A 19,392-nucleotide genomic window follows, 5' to 3' on the forward strand; every position below is an offset into this window, starting at 1 on the left:
CTGGAACTTTTGGTTTTATCTGTCAATCAAAGCTATCCGGGATTTGACATGAATATTATTTTGACAAGCTGAAAAAAAGATAAACATTGAAGACTCCTCCCCCTTTGTGCGTGCATTTTGAATGTAGAGCAGAACGCTACTTGAAGGTTAGACAGATGGAAGGAAAAGCCTCTGAGAGGTCAGTCTTCCCCTCGTGCCATGGCATATCCTTCAGGATGTCCAGCAAGATTTGATGATTCACTATATCTAAGTTCACAGATAGCTCTTGCAAAACCAGAAGTGAGAAGAACGTAGTCCATAAATGAGGCTGTCCCATTTTGGGTAAAGATTGATACTGAATGAAATTAAATTAAACTTTTATAGAGCGCAAACTGTCGCTCCCAAGGGGGCCTCCTGGCACTACCAGATAACGTGCTACAGCAGATATTGATTAGGCACTAAATAAGTGCAAGACATGATTGGTCAGCTGTTCCATACAACCATGTTTTTAGTGCCTTTCTGAACTGTTCTTCCATATCTATTGATCTTAACATACGAGGCATGAGATTCCAGGCCTTGGCCCCTAACACAGTCGCCGACTTCCCTCCCCTTGTTTTAAGTTTGAAGTCATGTATTTTAAGGAGGTTAGAGGAGGTAGATCTAAGTGTCCTCCTTGTCGTGTAAGGCCTAAATCTTGCAGAAAGTTAAACTGGGCTTAATTGGTACACAGCTCTGAAGATTGTAAGGAGAAATTTAAATAAGATTCTTGTGTGGAGCGGGAGCCAATGAAGGCTTTTCAGAGCAGCGGATGCTGACGCCCTGCGAGGGAGTTTCAATACCAGTCTGGCTGCTGCATGTTGAACCACCTGCAGTTTCTTCAGGGTAGATTTGTTGACCCCTACTAGGAGGCTATTGCAGTAGTCTAAACAAGAAAGTATTAAGGCCACTGCCACCGTTTTCCTGGCCTCGAGCGGCAGAAAGGCAAATCATTTTCTCAAGGCCCTGATTAGGCCGAAACAAGTATCCGCCACCTTTAATGCGTGGGGTTTAAATGAGAGAGAGAGGCTCCAAACCATACCCCCAGGTTTTTTGCCACTTCCACAGAAGTTTCATGCCTAATCAAGTAGTTGATTCCAGGAAGGTAATTGCACCCAGGTTATTACTACATTCAAGATGTTGGTTAATATCTCCTAACAAGGTACAATTAGAATATCTAAAGAGGGTTTGACTAAGAGTGTCCCCTAGTGTGTCCAGTAAGGTGTTGCTATTGCCTGGGGGATGGTAAACAAGTATTCCCAAGAATGAGGATGCTCCGTTAATGGTACAGCAGAAACCCAGACTTTCTTCTCCCTTGAGTTCATGAAGGCTAAACGTTTTCCATTGGAGCGTATCTCTATGGATAATGGCCACTTCCCCCACCTACCATTCTCCTGGTCTTTCCTACAGATGGCAAAGTTGGGGGGCAGGTCTGCTACAATATGCGGATTGCAGTCCTCTGTTAACCAAGTTTCCGTAATTCATAGAAAGTCTAACTTGTTATGTATGATTAGCTCTCTGATGTTGGACACATGTTTCACAAAGGAGCGTGCAATAATCAGTGCAGTTTGGCAAATACCTCCTTTATGTTTTATCCTGTTATGATTAAATGCAACCGTTGGTATCTGTGCTTGGCATTTCCAGCAGGCAACAGGGTCCCTGATTTTATCTGCCTCCAGAAGATGTCCGCAAGGTTTTTTTGTGTTCAGCTGTTTAAGAAAGTGTAATGTACATACTTTATTTATTTTCAAACCTGCAGCATGGCTGGCGCTGGACGCGTTCCGGACGCGGACGGGCGCAGAAGCGTCAGCGCCATTTCCTGCTTTTAAGTGTGAAACCAGAGGTCTTGAGGAAAGACTAGACCGTTTCCCCTCAATGATGGTGCCCGTCACTAGCCAGGCGGAAGTGAGGGAAAGTATAGCGTTGAGACTCCCTCCACACAAACAGCAGAAGCTGCGGTGGACCGGGGAGCAGACGCAAAAGGCAAAAGTATTTACAAGGTGAGAAATGGTTCTATAAATGCCCCTTATAGTGCCTCAATGATAAAGAAATTCGATGCGGTAGAATTTTTACCTGTGCAATGTGGCGATATATTAAAATGCCTAAAGCAATACGGAGACAAAGTAAATATTAGGGCCCGATTGATTTTAGGTTTTCAAATGATTATGCTCATCAAGATAGTTCTGCAATTTCATATTAAAAGGTTTTTTGGGTTTTCATTTGGCTATTTTAGGAAGCGGTACATTGATCCACTTTTCAATTATGTGAGAACACTGCCTTCCTGGAAGGATTAATTTACTGTGGTCGGTGGCAAAGCAGCAGCAGCACAGGAGCAGTCCAAAAGCAAGAGTAGCCCAGGGACTTAACTGTTATCAGCAATTAAATGACTTCTTCCATTGTCATTTGTGTAACATTGCGTTTTATGATATCAGTGGGTTCCTGGAGAGAGGTTGTCTGAGTCTATGTATCCTAGTTCCTCTATTGAGAGCAATGACCTTAATACTGTCTTATAGTAGAGTGTTTGGAATTGGAAAGTTCAACCATTTTGTTTTGTATTCGGTGTTAAGACATGAGCTAGCCCTGTCACTAGAATGAGGCAATAGTTAACCACTGACAGTGTAAAAAAGTTCTGAAGATGTATTATTTGTTGACATAATTTTGATAATCCAAAACTTAGGTTTGGCTTCAATCATTGATTGATATTGGAAATCTAGACCATCTTTACAGACTTTTTTGCAGCTGACAAGGACTCCCTCTTGACTGTCACAAATCTACAAATAGATACTTAGCTGACATCAATGTATTTACTACAACATAAAACATACAACAAAATGTGTGAAGTATTGCATGGTCACAACCTCCTTTCCAACCCTTCAGGAAGCTGGGCAAGCATTTATTTCTGCTTAAAATAAATTAAAAGTAAAGAATTAAAAAAAAAGGCTTCCTGCACAATTTATCTTCAGGAACACCTTCATTTTTAAAGTCATTTAGCTCTAAACATGCAAAAATATGGGAAACTCTCTATAGAATTAAAAAATGTGGATTTTATTAACAGTAGCGTTTCACCTACATAAGATTATATCACTGCATTGAAAGGGTAGTAAGACAGAGGCACGCATGGCTAAACCACGTGTGGCTCTACTTTGCTGCCCATACTACGAATGCGTCTGAACGCATTCTTTTACCATGCATGCCTTTTCCACGCAATATCTTGGTACAGGCATGAGTGGTATAGGGATGTGTGGTAAAGATCACACCCTATGCCATCTGCCCTTAGCCCTAACATCGACCCTGCCTCTCCCCAAGCCCTAAAAAATACCCAACCCCACACAGAATCTAAAAACAAACCCAACCAGAGCCCTAAAAACGTCTCTGACTCGTCTGAGCCCGTGAAATTATCCTAACCCACCCAAGGCCTAAAAACAACCTTGACCACTTTCAGCACTGAAAGCAACCCTGACCCCCAGTCCTAACAACAAACACGCCCCCCAGCCCTGAAGGCAACCCTGAATCCTAACAACTACCAGCAACCCTTAAAAAACTATCCCACCCCCGAAACTCAGCTACAGCCCCACTTACCAGTCCACTCCTCTCTCAATCCTTCCTAATACTGGGCCCGCCCACCTCAGCATCTAGACCATGTATTGCCTTAACCACACATATTTCTTAACCACTCGCTGAAATGGTACACGTAGCTCTGCCCGCATTGTTCATGCCATTTCTCCATTGAAAGGCATTCATTAGAAGAAATAATTTTTAATCATGAATTTAGAAACATTCAGGCCCCCCTCCTCCCAACAATTCGATTAGTGAATCAAGAGGTGTCATTTGTCAGGTGCACCCAACTGTGTGGTCTAGTTTCTTATTATAATTGGAGTGACAATATAGTTTATAAAATGAAAAACAAGACACGGTTTTGTACAGCACACATCCTGAACTCATGTATTCAAAGCACTCTCATATTTGGTGATAAAGAAAAAGGAGACAGTGAAATAAAATAATTAACTATGATCAATGAATTTAGTAAAGTGGGAAAGCCGGAATTGATTCCAGGCTTTCTGGTTTCACATTGTGCAATTAAGCCACTAGGGGCCGTATGTATCATCAACCAGTTTTGCGATTCTCAAATAGCGATTTTTAAGAAATCGCTATTTGAGAATCGCAAATAGGTATGTATGTACAAAATCGATTTTTTTTTGCGATTTCTTAAAATTCCTTAATTGCGATTAGCAAATTGCGAATCGCAATTAAGGAATACTTTCCCATTCTTACCTATGGGCCAGGAGGCCCATAGGAATGAATGGGAAGTTATTCTCAATTTGCGATTCGCAATTTGCGAATCGCAAATTGAGAATAATTTCAAGGGTGCAGGGGTGTCCAAAGGAAACCCTGTTGCACCCCTGAAATATGCATGGGTGCACATGGCACTTTTAAAAATGCAAAAATGTGCATTTTACATGGAATTCGCAACTTACCACCAACTAGAAGTTGGTGGTAATTTCCGATTCCTTATGGACATTTTGCACATTTTTTTTGCTTCATACATTGCATTTAAGGAATCGCAAAATTTGCGATTCCTTAAATGCAATTGCAAAATAAGGAATCGCTAATTTTGCGATTCCTTGTTTTGCACCACATTTTGCTACATACATACCATTTACCAAATTTGCATTCGCAAAGGACAAAATTCTGCGAATTTCGGCCTTTGCGAATGTGAATTTGCTTGATACATATGGCCCTTGATGGCTATCTCTTTCCTTCTTAAGTTTTACACCAAAAGTCAATACATAGGGCCAGATGTAGGTGGCCAAATACCGGTCGGTAACGGCCGATTTTGGCCGTTACCAACCGGTATTTGGAGTTTGAGGTGTAGGGGGCCTGAATATTACCGATTCTGTAAATTTACTGAATCTGTAAATTTACCGATTCTGTAAAATACTGAATCTGTAAATTTACTGAATCGTTAAATTTACCGATTCTGTAAAATACAGAATTGGTAAATTTACCGAATCAGTAAATCTAGATGTAGATGGCACTGAAAATAGTGCCACAGGCCCTTAAGAATTCGTTATTTACCACAAAATAATATTTCGTGGTAAATAACGAATTCCAGTGTACATGCACATATGTGCATGTATACCTGTGCCATGTGGCACACACACATGCCCTAAGGGCATGTATGTGTGTCACATGGAACACAAGCCAGAATCAGGGGTGCAACAGGGTGTCAAAGTGACACCCTGTCCCCCTTGACAATTCGGTAATTTTACCGAATCGGTATTTACCCCAGGCCCATAGGAATCAATGGCAATTACCGAATCGGTAAATACTGATTCGGTAATTACCGAATCTTAACGATTCGGTAAATGTTACCGAATATTTACCTACATGGCATTTACCGATTCGTAAATGTCGAATCGGTAAAATTCGGTATTTACGAATCAGTAAATGCCATTTACCTACATCTGGCCCTTAGTCTTTAATTCTTGGCACATGAGGTTAGAGCGTGGGTGGGAGACAAAGCCACATGAAAGCTCAGTTTGTTGTCCACACTATGCATATGCATATGCTATACCTCATGTTACACCACCCCTACCCACACCCTGCTGGTAACGATAAAGCCCTCAGGCATGCCACAGAGCATAATGTTCGGCCCCTTGGAAAATCTTTGCGCATAGCCATGCTCTATATGCTCTATAACATCTCGGTGCAATTACTAGTGGCTCCAATACATTATAGGACATTCAACTATTCACGGGTATTTGTGGTTTTGTGTCAGTGTGTATAAAGTGTGTGTACATGTCCCCTAGAGATTGTATATGTATAGGTGTGCTACTAGTGGCTATACATTTTTATGTATTAACACTAGTGTGACTATATTTCTCTGTTCCCTGTGGCTGTCACACAATTGTGCTCCTATTACTTGACCTGTATTTATCTCTTCTCTAGCCTGTTCATTCAGCATATTTGTGTTTCCATCAGTCTGTTGACATTGCACTGAGTGCCCTTGATAGTGAGCTGCGCGAGATTACAGACCAATGTGATTCCTCAAGTCAGTTACAGGTGGCCATGGGTTACAAAGGCAGCATCAGGAACAGAAGCAAATTGGCCTCTAAAAGCACTCTTCACTTTTTGAAGCTTCAACTCATTCAACAACTCTTCACTAGTAGATGGGAGGTTTCTGGACGTCTTAGAGTGCCATTAGGAGTCAATCATGAAAGGTCATCTGGGATCAAAGATGTGTGTGATGTCACTTCTGCTCCAACCCCATTCATTTTAATGCTTATATCGGTGGCCTACTATATAGATTCCCTGCGAAGAGCCTGAGGGTGGTCAAAACCCAGATCTATTTTTGTAGCACACGCCAGCAGGAGCCAGCCCCAGAGACTATGCCGCGCTTGGGAGGAGCAGCCATTTATTGCTGCAGACGGTGAGAAAGAACTCCTGCATACCTGCCAACATTTCTATTTTGCTATGAGGGATGTGGTTTCAGCAGCTCATGCTGAGAAGCTGCGACAATTCTATACTCATAGGGAACCAAAGGAATGTTTGCATGCCATGAAGGAATAAAATATAACTGAATGTTTATGAAGATCATATCAACTAGTTCTAAAGTGGTGTTACCTTGTCACAGGGATACGGAGGACGTGTTTTGTGAAGTGGTTGGCTTTACAAAGGCTTTTAAATTTCAGATGGTACTTAATTCAACCCAGTGAAGATTGCAGCATGTTTGGCCCCGCTCTTACCCTAATGTCAGAATCTTCACCTGCGTGCAGCTTGGTCAGACATTCGTTATCATTAACCTAGAAATATGAAGACAGATACTTTGGACAAGGCTGTTAATCTAATCGCTCAGAGCTAGATGTTTATTTACTATATGCTCCTTGTCTGCCACAGTAATATATTTTTCAACGTATAATGAGACTGTATCAACAGAGCAAGACTGGTTTAAAATGAGGGAGATTGGAGAAAAATGATTTGCTTCCTACTTTAACAGAAATTAACCTTGTCATGCTGCATCCACAGTTCTACCTCCTTGAAGAAGACACAGAGATGATGTTCGCCATAATTAAAATGCACATTGTATGAGCCCATAACTGAAACTTTTGGTTTTCTCTGTCAATCAACGGTATCCGGGACTTTGACATGAAAATTATTTTGGCAAAGTGAAAAAGGATGAACATTGTAGACTCCTCCCCCTATGTGCGTGCATTTTGAATGTAGAGGAAAAGGCCTTGCAGAACGCTGCTTGAAGGTTAGACAGATGGAAGGAAAAGCCTCTGAGAGGTCAGTCTTCCCCTCGTGCCATGGCATATCCTTCAGGATGTCCAGCAAGATTTGATGATTCACTATATCTAAGTTGACAGATAGCTCTTGGAAGCCAGAAGTGAGAAGAACGTACTCCATAAATAAGGCTGCTCCATTTCGAGTAAAGATTGATACTGAATTAAATGAAATTAAATTAAACTTTTATAGAGCGCACACTGGTGCTCCCAAGGTAGCCTCCTGGCGCTACCAGATAACGTGCTACAGCAGATGTTGATTAGGCACTAAATAAGTGCGAGACGTGATTGTTCAGCTGTTCCATACAACCATGTTTTTAGTGCCTTTCTGAACTGTTCTTCTGAATCTATTGATCTTAACATACAAGGCATGAGATTCCAGACCTTTGCCCCTAACAGAGTCGCCGACTTCCCTCCCCTTGTTTTAAGTTTGAAGTCAGGTATTTAGGAGAGCGCAATTTGAATAAAACGTATATCTGCATCATATTTACAAGCCTGTGGCGTAACGTTGCCCTATGTAACTTAAGGAGTGAGAAAATGTATCTGTATTTACTCTAGAGTGTTTATTAGAATTAGCAAAGCTCGTATACATAGTGGGCTAATGTAGAAATGTGTGAAAATGCTTAGGAACATTAGAACGTACTAAACAGAATTCATGTATGCAGTTACTAAACGAAGAAAGAGATGAAATGTACAATGAAGAAACGTGCAGACCACATGGCATTGTATAAGAACGCAATTATACCATTGTATCTTTCATGTAGCGTGGATTCGATATTATTCAATGATTTGCTTACTTATATATATGTGCGTTAAAAGCAATATTTTTATAGAAGTGTACTGTAGGATTTTAGAGTGGTGTGTTAACATGTTATTTTAAGCTAAAGAAGTAAGAGTTCACAAAGTGCAGTCCACTGCATATAATTTAGTGGGCTTGGAGAGATAGGGGGATAGTTTTGATCTGCACGTGCGAGCCAAGAGTCAAAAGTCTCGTTAAATTAAATTGCCAATGCTGGTCGAAGTTTTACGGCCTAGTGAGATAAGGGAAGCTTGGAATTTGGGGCCCTGTTTCGAAGTGTCTGTTTCCAGGTGCGAGGGGGGTACCAATCACAAATGTAATGAATAGAGCTCTGTTTGAGGAGATAGGCTCAGGTCCGGAGGAGTTGACCGGAATGTCATGGGGGTACCAGCACGATGGAGACGGCGCCTGGGAAGCAAGGTCAACTTAACAGACGATTCAAAGAAACGAAACTATGGAAAAAACCAGAAGCAGGACCACGTGAAATGTGTACGTGGTGGGCGTCTCAAAGGGGCGTTCCACCCATACTGTGATTTTGTATTAGGGACAGCACCCCGGGGGGAAGGCAGAGCAGATGGCTTGAGGACTCTTAGAGAGCAGATGGGTAGGCAGAAAGGGTACTGCTATGCGATATAGGTTTCCATCTGAGACTAAGAGAGTTTGCGCTTCTTCGGAAGTCAAACGGCTGACACCTTTTTAGGTAAAGAACTTGCTGAGTAGGGATGTCATCTAGTATAGAGTAGGGACAGTTTAACCTGTTTCATTTACCTTCTGTAAATGACGCTTCAGATCCACCTTGTGTCAATGATATTCAACTTATTGATTTTAGAATTAGTTTTGATTGTTTTCTTCAGTAGATTGAGGTTTTTTAGGGAATTCATGTTCCTTCTTGTACCTGTATACCTGTTGAACCTTATATTGAGGTGTTTGTACTTGCAATTGATCTTGGTTTTATAATAAACCTTTAAACTTTTACAGTTGTAAGTGGTTCTTTAGAGTTGCGTCAGTTTATGGGGTTGATTTAACCTATGTGGGTTTGCCTTTTACTCAATGACAGTCAATAATCGATCCAAAAAGGGACAAATGAGATAGGTATCTAGGCGATCAGATAAAAGATCAAAATCTCATTTCCCGCAGTTGGTAGCAGAGAAAGATGGTTGGCTTCTTGAGGAAGGCGACCTAGGTTAGGTCTAGATTACCCCAAGGCCCCTAGTCATCGACGACCAGAAGAAGAGCTACTTGCCGAAGAAGGTGCTGACGGTGCGAGAGAGAAAAAGCAGCAGAGTCGGTCGAGAGTGAGTATAAGGGTCATGCGTTGCCAGATTGCGGTGTTTTGTGTTGTACCTGTGTTGTAATGTCAAGCGGAGTTGAATGCCTGTAGCGTGATTGTGAGACGGTTGTGAGCGCGCGCAACCGGTGAAAATCTTAAGTCCAGAGAAGGGCTTGAGTGGTTCGGGTGTATCGGACATCCAGAGTAATTGTCTACCGTTGTGAAGGGGGTCATGAGGTACCATTGATCGCCGGTAGGACCGTGATAGGGGGAACGTAAGAGTGAGTGTATGAGTAACGGACGCTGGTCGGACATTTACTGTGTGTAAGCAACCTATCAGTTAAGGCGATCGTCTGAACGTTGTGAAAGACGTTTCGTCAGTTGAGGTGACAATTACAGTTAGACTGTGGACGTACAGTCAAGAAAAGTGATCGCTTGGGCGGAAGTAGTCATTTTTCGGTGTATGAATGGGACGCATGCATGACCGGGAGACGAGCTGAGAAAGGAGGGGAACTGCTGCAAAGGGGACGAGTGACGTCAGAGCGAGCCGCACTTGGATAGGCTGGTTGGTGTAGAGCCGTGCTGGGATAGGCTGGTCAGCGAGAACCGTGCTAGGATAGGTTGAACAGCGAGAGCCGCGCAGGGATTGGTGGTTCGCCATCGGGAAGTAAATAAGGAAGGGAATTAAGGAAATCGTACAGTCTTGAAAATGAAGTGTTTTAAATGTCTAAGGGCGATCTTTAAGAGAGACAGAGGGAACTCATATGCGGGGGAAGAGGCCCCACCGGAGGGCACACCAGCTTATTATATGGCTGTGAATGTTGGGTTACACCCGATACTGTGGATCTCCGAGTGGAGCAAGTTAACAGAGGGAAACGAGGAACTGACGTTCCCGAGATACGGGACGTTTAGGTTAGAAGCATTGAATCAACTGAAAGCGGTAATGCTCGCAACGAGACCTCTACCCAGGCCAACACAGTTCGAAGCCCTCAATGCATGGTTCAGGGCGGCGTACGACCGGAGCCTGAACAGGCGCCAGGAAAGAGTGAGACGATCGGTAAGAGCAGTACAGGATGCTAAATGGGATGATGAGGCTAAAAAGTGGAGAGTACAGAGAATAGACGCAGACAAGCTGTACCCAGTGCTAGAGGTCACAGGAGAAAGGAAACCTCCAGACGAGGATGAGGAGAGCGAGACGGATGATAGTCTGATAGATAGGCTATTATCAGACAGACCACCTCCGTACAACAGAGAAGCAGAACGTCCCGAACTCCAGCAGGGGGACGGGGCTGGGAAGGGGGAATATAGACCGCTCCCCATAACAGATTGGGAACCTAAGAAAGGCGAGGAGATACCTCAACCTAGTCCAGTACAGAGAGTAGTCGGAAGGTTTGTGGTACAGAAGGTGCCGGAAACGGAGTGTGCAAGGTCGTATCAACTGCCGGACACTCTACAAGTACCTGTTACCATAGGCCCTGTAGTGTCCATCTACAACCCAGAGAGAGCACAGGAGGAGGAACAGGCATGTTGGGACAGGGAAAGAGCAGAGATGGAAAGTAGGAACAATACGATTAATTCCCAAAGGCAGTTGCTAGGACCAAGGGGTCGGAGTACCCCATTGGATACAGAAACGGATCCCTTAATAGAGCAAGGGGGTCAGAATGGACAGATGGATCTGAGGGGACCAAAACCGAAATCCTTTAAGGAGTTAAGGGAGTACTTGAAAGAATGGGATGCTGCTGTAGAGACTCAGAATAAAAGAATAGAAACGGAAGCCGAATGGAGAGGCCAAGATAACAGGATCCTCTCTCACTGCGGAGCTGGCGAAAGCAGTCCGGAGTGGGAGGGAGGGAGTCAAGAAAGTAGAAGAGATACTTGCCATATCATCAGTGGCAATAGACAGATGTGTGAAGACAAGAATGCAGGATGGGGGGGGTGCCTCGCCCCATCCTTAGTGAGGGAGAACGAAGAACACAGGAGTACCGAAATAGTTACAGATGCACTCACCATGCACCAGGCGAAAATGTGCAACATTGGGGTCGCGGGAGTATGGGGAGTCACGAAGGGTCTCAACATGTGTCCGGTGATCACGGACGGGATCGCGGAAACATGGAGAGCTGTGAGGGACCTTATCGTTTACTGAGTGACACCAGACAGCAAGCGACTTGCGGTGATCTAGAACGTAACGGGGGATCCTATCTTGCGTCTAGAGAGTCAGAGCCGAAGAGTCAGAACGGAGTGGTGGGAAATAGGACATTGTTTCACCATACACCTAGGGAAGATGGAAAGGCTTGGGATTTAGAAAGGTGGGAACAAAGGGAATCAAGGAGGACTCCTCATAGCTCACCTGTGCCTAGACGTAGGACTCGGAGTTGGGACGAGAGGGATGTGAACGGACCACCTAGGGGTGAGATACTGAGAGCTGAGGTAAAGGCAAAAAGACTCGATGTAACCAGTCTAAAATCAGATCTAGATGAAATAATAGACGGCACACTGCCAATGGAAAGGATTGACCTTTACGAGCAAGATGAGGTACTGTTTATGGCAAAGGATGTTACTCGGAAGGCAAGGTCAGTACATGAAAAATTATCTGAGTTGGCAACCAGGTATATGATAGACTTATCAAGAACAAAAGCCTTACAGGGTAACCATAGGCTGAATTGCACGGATCAGGACCTAGATGAACGAAGGACGATTGGGTTGAAAATACACATAAAGGAACTGATCCTGGGTATAAGAACGTGGAGGGACTTGGATAAATGGGAGGAAAGATGGTCCAAAAGGGGAACCGTCAGAAGGAGTACAATTGGAATGTCCCCAGAGGGAGGGCCACCGCGGATGGAAGCTTTCCCTTTGTGAGAAATCGCGAATGGAAACTACGTGCATGTGCCCTGGAGTAGGGGGGATCTAGCGGCATTTACCAATTCCTTCCCTAAGCTAAGGGAGAATCCCGTAGAGTGGTACAAACAGGTAGAGAGGTTCATGAAGATCTCTAAAGTGCTGTGGGTCGATTTGAACACCCTGTTTGACATTGTAGTACCAGGGGATTTGTGGACGGCATGTAAGCTCAGTGTTGAATGGCCCATTTGTGAACCGGATAGGGATGCCCTGACGAATGGGCCATCAGAGAAAGTCATGGAGAAGTATGAGAGGGTAATGGCGTGGTTGAAAGAGAAGGTGCCATTGCAGGACATAGACTGGGTTAAAATAGATCGAACTACTCAGGAACCTAAAGAGACTGTCCACGAGTATTATGAGAGATTACTGAGGGCTTTCAAACAGTACAGTGGGTTGGATGTAATGGATCCTAAAGACATAGGACAGTTTGTGTCGAAGTTCGTTCTGGGGTTGAGACCTGACATCAGCTTAATGATCCAACAGCATTTGATTTGTTGGCAAAACAAACCCTTAGATGAAATCCTGAGGTATGCAAGGTACTGCAGCGATGAAATAGACTCGAAAGCAAAGAAACTTAAGGAGAAGCTGATGTTGGTACAGATGCAGTCAGCTGGAAAGGGTGGACAGCGACAACAGGGAACCGGAACTCTAGGGAAAAAGCAGAATAGTCAAAGTAAAGACGATGAGGAAAAACAGAGACCTAGGGTAGATATCGCGACACTAAAAAAGACGACGAGGTGCCACCAGTGTAACGAGGTGGGACATTGGAAACGCGAGTGTCCCTATAATGTCGAGACGGGGGAATTAGAACCGGAGGAGGACGATGTTCAGAACAGTCTGGTGAAGGGAACAGCGATACCAAAGGGAAAGTTTATCAAAGGGGGGACTCAGACTCCTCGAGCTCAGTTCCCTCAACCGCCTCGTATTGGAAATGGAGGGAAAACCTAAAGACAACTGCCACTGTTCGTAGGAGGAGAGGAATGCTACTACGTTGATCCCCTTACGGGACAACGAGTGAATAGAGAGGAAGACTGTATCTTAGGGGCAGCCTTAGAGGTAGACCAGAGGGGACCATACGTGGAGGCTGAAGTGGCAGGGTGTCCTACGACCTTTCTAGTGGATACAGGGGCCACTCGATCCACTCTAAGATCGGCGGTGGTCCCAGGTCTGCCAATGTCGGGAGAGACGATCCAGGTGGTAGGAGTCGCAAATAGGAGAATGACGAATCCTCTGACAGAACCAGTGTCGGTGAAAATAGGGAAATACAGTGATGAGCACCAGTTTGTGATTTGTGATTCCAGTCCTGTGTGTCTGTTGGGAAGAGATCTGTTATGCAAACTAAATTGTACAATATATTGCACACCTCAAGGAGTAGAAGTGCAAACTAACGATGATGATGCTGATTTTAAGGTTGCAAACTCACAGGTATGCGTGGAGCTATACCCTACCTTAACGGTGGAGGAGCTTCCATGGGACTTGAGAGGTGCGGTGTCACCTGAGGTGTGGGATTTCACTGGAGAAGAAATAGGACTGATCAAAGGGGTAGAGCCAGTAAAGATCATGGTAAAACCGAATGCCGAATATCCAAGAACACCCCAATACAAGTTGACCCCGGAGACGATTGCAGGAATAAAGCCTGTGATCGAATCTATGATTAAACAGGGAATACTGAAGGAGATCGTGGGAAGTCCATGTAACTCCCCGATTATGGGCTTGCAGAAGCCTAGTGGGAAATACAGAATAGTGCAAGATCTTCGAAAGATTAATAATATAGTTGTTTCATGTTGTCCAGTGGTACCGAATCCATCAGTGATACTGTTTCAGATACCATTCCAAGCTGAATGGTTCACCGTGATAGACCTGTGCCAGGCCTTCTTTTCAATCCCCTTAGATGAGGAAAGCCAATATCTTTTCGCTTTTAAGCTGAAAAATCGCGTTTTAACATGGTGTCGTATTCCCCAGGGGTATACAGAAAGCCCATCGATTTTTAACCAGCTACTAAAGAAAAATCTTGAAAGTCTAGTACTGCCCATGAACTCGGTTCTGGTCCAGTACATAGACGACCTACTTGTGGCGTCAGAAACTGAGGAAGCTTGCAAAATAGACACAATCACCTTACTGAATCACTTGGCCGAGAACGGACACAAGGTGTCTCCAAGTAAACTGCAGTATTGTTTGACAGAAGTGCAGTACTTGGGCCACAGGATTGAAAAGGGAAAACGGAAGGTGTCTCCAGACAGGATAGAGGCGATCATGAAAATGAGTGCGCCCACTACACAAAGAGAAGTCAGGATGTTCCTAGGAATGGTCGGTTATTGCCGGCAGTGGATAGCCAACTTTTCACTGAAGGCAAAACCTTTACAAAAACTGACGCACAAGGGGGTGAGCGATCCGGTACCATGGGACAAAGATTGTTTGATGGCGTTTTTGCAACTGAGGGAGGACTTGTGTCGTGCCCCGGCTTTGGGAATGCCTGATTACGAAAAACCATTCTTACTTTACTGTTGTGAAAGGGAAGGTTATGCTTTGTCAGTTTTGGCCCAGATACACGGAAATGCCCGTAGACCAGTTGCATACTTCTCGGCTACCTTAGATCCAGTAGCCGCAGCGTTGCCCGGATGTCTCAAATCCGTTGCTGCAACGGGTATCAGCATTGAAAGATGTGAGAATGTTGTGATGGGACACCAGTTAGTGGTGTATGTGCCGCATTCTGTTGAACTGTTGATGACCAGGACCAAGACACAGCATCTGACAAACAGCAGGCTCACGAGCTATGAGCAGGTCATTTTGGCTGCCGAGAACGTGACTCTCAAGAGATGCTCTGTTTTGAATCCTGCCACTTTAATGCCACTTCCAAATGATGTTGATGATGAGATATGTACAGATCATGACTGCCTTGATGTGACTGAACTATGCACCAAACCAAGACCAGATATCGTAGATGAGCCATTGACCGACCCTGATGAAATATTCTTTGTTGATGGTTCATGTGTAAGAGACGATATTGGTCAGCTGAGAGCAGCATATGCGGTTTGTACCATTACCGGAGTTGTGGAAGCCGCCTGCCTGGAAGGAGTACATTCCGCTCAGGTAGCCGAAATCGTTGCTTTGACCCGTGCCTGTTTGGCAGGCAATAAAATTTGAGTCACCATTTACACCGATAGCCAGTATGGTTTCGGGGTAGTTCATGACTATGGGCAGTTATGGTCTCAGAGAGGTTACATGACCTCTTCAGGTTCTCCTATTAGGAATGGAGAGTTTGTGAGATTGTTGTTAGAAGCACTACAAGGTGCAGCAGCTATTGCAGTTGTTAAATGTGCCGCGCACACAAAAAATACTGACTTTGTGTCGCAAGGCAATAGGTATGCTGATGAAGTCGCACGTTACTGTGCGGAACAGGGGTATTCTCTCACGGAGGTAGAAGTGGGGGGAATACAGGAAAGGACTGAATTGACTATGTTGCTAGAAACTGTAGACATGTGGGATGAATTGAAATGTATCCAAGAGAATGCACCTGATTTTGAGAAAAAGGCATGGGAGACAGCAGGTTGTACCAAGAGTGAGATGGATTTTTGGATCTCTGCAGATGGGAGGGCAGTGTTACCCAACGAACTCGTTAGTCCTATGGCAAGGAGATTGCATGGGCCAGCACACATAGGTAGAGATGCCATGGTGAGGGTATTCAGACAAACGTGGTACAACCCGAAGTTTAGAGTAGCGGCAGAAGCAGTATGTCAGCGTTGTGTGATCTGTCAGCAACTGAATGTAGGAAAGAGAACACCAGTCACATTGAGTCACATAGGGAGGTCTGGAGGGCCATTCAATAGAATGCAACTAGATTTTATTGAAATGCCCAAGTGCAATCGCCTCAGATACGTCCTAGTGATTGTCTGTATATTCTCCAGATGGGTTGAGGCTTACCCCACACGTAGGTGCGACACACTTACAGTAGCAAAGCTATTGCTTAGAGAACTGATACCACGATTCCGGGTGCCGGCCTCTTTGGAATCGGATAGAGGAACACAGCGAAATAGTAAAAATGCTGTGTTCAGCCCTAAGTATAGACCAGAAGCTCCACTGTAGCTATCGACCAGAAGCTTCGGGGATTGTAGAGCAAATCAACAGCACCATTAAATCCCGACTTGCCAAAGTTTGTTCCTCGACATCCTTGAGCTGGCCTGATGCACTTCCACTCGTCCTTATGAGTATACGTAGCACACCGGATAGAAGGACAGGTCTTTCCCCACATGAGGTGCTAATGGGGAGGGCTATGAGACTGCCATCAGTTCCAACTGCAGCACTGTTGAACATCACAGATGATTTGATCCTGGACTATTGCAAGGGACTATCTGACGCCATTCATTCTGTGTCCCTTCAGGTGCAGGCTGCAGAGGTTCCATCAGCTCAGGACCTGTGCCATGACCTGTGTCCGGGGGACTGGGTCCTGGTGAAGAAACACGTCAGGAAGAACTGTCTAGACGTGCGCTGGCGTGGACCATTCCAAGTCATATTGGTCACGAACACGGCAGTAAAGTGTGGAGGCTTGCCCAACTGGATCCACGCCTCACACACCCGAAGAGTTCCAGCACCTCTGGAAGAAACAGCTCCTCTCTCGGATGAAAATCCAGCTGAAAGCGGAGAAGCCATAGAGGGGACAAGTCAAGCTGTAGAGGTGCCAGAAGAGGCTGAGAGCGTGTCTGACCAGGCTGAGGATGGTCAATATACCAGTGAGACTGAAGCCGCCTCAGAAGGAGAAAGCAGCTGGGAGTTCGAGTCAGACCCTGACCAAGCTGTAAGTGGTCAAGAGACGAGTGCAAGAACAAGGAGCAGGAGGACAAGGAGTGGAGAAGCTAGCTGGCCGGAAAAAAGGAGAAGGTCAAGCCTGAGAGCAAATCCAGAAAGAACCCTTGTCCCGATTTCTGAAGACTCAGATCTAGACGAAGGTGCAGCGGACTCAGGCTCCGAGAGTCCGAGAAGATCAAGGAGGGTACGTGTGCCCTGCAGAAGATACGCCACCCCTGAGTGGACCTACCTAGCAACAGATGTCTTGGGGACAGAGATCCGGGAGGGTGAGGGAAGTGCAGGTGACCAATCTCGATCCAATTGTAACGGTGGAAGTACGGCTGTTGACACCTGGAATCGAAACTGAAGGGTTACTGACATTCACACTCCCCGTTCCCCTGTACCTAAGTCGGATCAAGGACCTGGTGCTGAATCGATTAGAATTCCCAACCTTGGGTCATCCAGTACCAGAGCACGAGGAGAAAATTCTTCGCTTAGAATTGTTGGAATATGCTATTAGAGCTGCTGGCACCAGAATTATTGTAGATACTTAAAGAACTTTGTAATCAAACCAGATAGAAGGAAGATAACCTAGTGCCTAGTGGAAAGAAGAAGAAAATTAGGGATTTCATTTAGAGGACGGAGAAGGGTTAGGGCTGTCTGATGCAGAGAAAATAAGACTTTGTTGAAAAGAGACTTTGTTGGTTAAGAGTGCTTCACAGGCTGAGAAATCAATGTGAGCCAAGTGAAGACCACGAAAGGACTTTGTTCTTGAAAAGAAAAAGCTACGCTGTCTGATAAAATGGAGACCGGCAGTCCGACCCGTAGAGCCAAATGCATAATAGGCACACTTATAGCAGTAGTAATTTCTCTCATAATCATAATCATAGTAGTTACCGTATCATACATGGTGGGACATGCAAGTGTAATTGAGACAACAGATGTAAAGCCTGTAACGACTTTGAAACCTGCTCTTGCTGGAAAGAAAGAGGAGAGCAATATGATACGTGAAAAGGCGTTACTGGCAGATGAAGCCCGTAGGTTACACATAGATGAGTCGCAGGGAAATTTTAGGACAAACGCATATGCCAAATTATTGTACGAGTATATTGATGCCATGGAGGCCAAAGATTGTTATGTCTGCATGCAATTGCCGGCTTCCGTTGATGAAGGCATCAGGTATCATCATCTTCCATTGACATACGGGATAACATGTAGTTTATTGCTCAGTATATTTTATGGTCGAGAGGGGTTTGAGTACTACTTTTCAAATTATGATTCGGTACTGCCCGAAGTCCCGAATTATAAGCAAATGAATAAGTGGGACTATTACAAGAAGGAAGATAGATTAGCAAAATTCTTTCTTCCTTGGGACACATTAGATACTTCATATGCACGCCGAAATAATCTAACTTGTAAGGTGTCAGAGATTGAGAAAAAGTTTATTGGACAAGTTGATGACCGTTACAGGAGGCAGAAGATTTTGAAAATGTCAGGACAATGGAAAACAGATTGGACCGAAGAGGAAAAGGCACACAAAAGGAAGGGTAGTAATGGTCCAATAGCGTTGGATCGAACAGAGAAAGGAAAGTTATGTCTGACCCGAAGCAAAACGTACTATGAGAGTGTATTTGTAGGTGAAGTTAGTTGTGAACATGCCTTTCGGTTAGAATATTATACGAAAGATTTCATGAAAGGGATGCAGGTGATTCCTAATGTATATTTTGTATGTGGAAGAAATGCCTATGTAAAATTGCCTGACAATTGGTATGGTTCATGTTATTTGGCAATTGTCTTCCCCAAAATATACCATGCAAAGGATTTAGAGATCATAGAGGGAAAGGCTTCGGCAAGAGGGAAAAGAGATGTAGGAGATGCTGAAGTGGTTGGAGATGTATTTGGAGCCATGTTTCCTCTTTTAGGGTTGATACTTAATGATGTCAAGATCAGGAGATTAGCTACAGTTGTAGATAGATTGTCTGCCAGTACTGCAAGGTCATTGATGCTAGTGGAAGGAGAGATGCAATCGATTGGGGCAATGGTTCTTCAGAACCGTCTTGCTTTAGACGTTTTGCTAGCAAAAGAAGGCGGAGTCAGTAAGGCTTTGAAGGTCCAGGAATGTTGCACTTACATTCCAGACAATTCAAAACCTCTTGAGAAGGTTATACAGAATATTACTAAGATACATCAAGAAATTGAAGATTTGACAAAGGTAAATGTTTGGGAAAAAGTAGGTCATGGAATGGGTAAAGTTGGAGGTTGGTTTGCCAATCTCGGGAAAAGTTTTGTTTGGTATATCCTGAAGCCTATCTTCATAATACTGATTTGCATAATCATATTGTGGG

At 44.4% G+C, this 19,392-nt stretch overlaps 1 protein-coding gene across 1 annotated transcript in view; it reads right to left on the reverse strand.

Moving 5' to 3' along the window:
- LOC147730776 (uncharacterized) overlaps nt 1-19,392 on the reverse strand; it is a 113,725-nt gene that overhangs the window by 52,143 nt on the left and 42,190 nt on the right. Inside the window, exon 3 of the mRNA XM_086954113.1 lies at nt 6,762-6,818. Coding sequence (XP_086810239.1) covers nt 6,762-6,818 — 57 coding nt within the window. The remainder of the gene's footprint in view (nt 1-6,761; nt 6,819-19,392) is intronic.

This window comes from Lissotriton vulgaris, chromosome 2_1, assembly GCF_964263255.1.
Source record: "Lissotriton vulgaris chromosome 2_1, aLisVul1.2, whole genome shotgun sequence".
NCBI lineage: Eukaryota > Metazoa > Chordata > Amphibia > Caudata > Salamandridae > Lissotriton > Lissotriton vulgaris.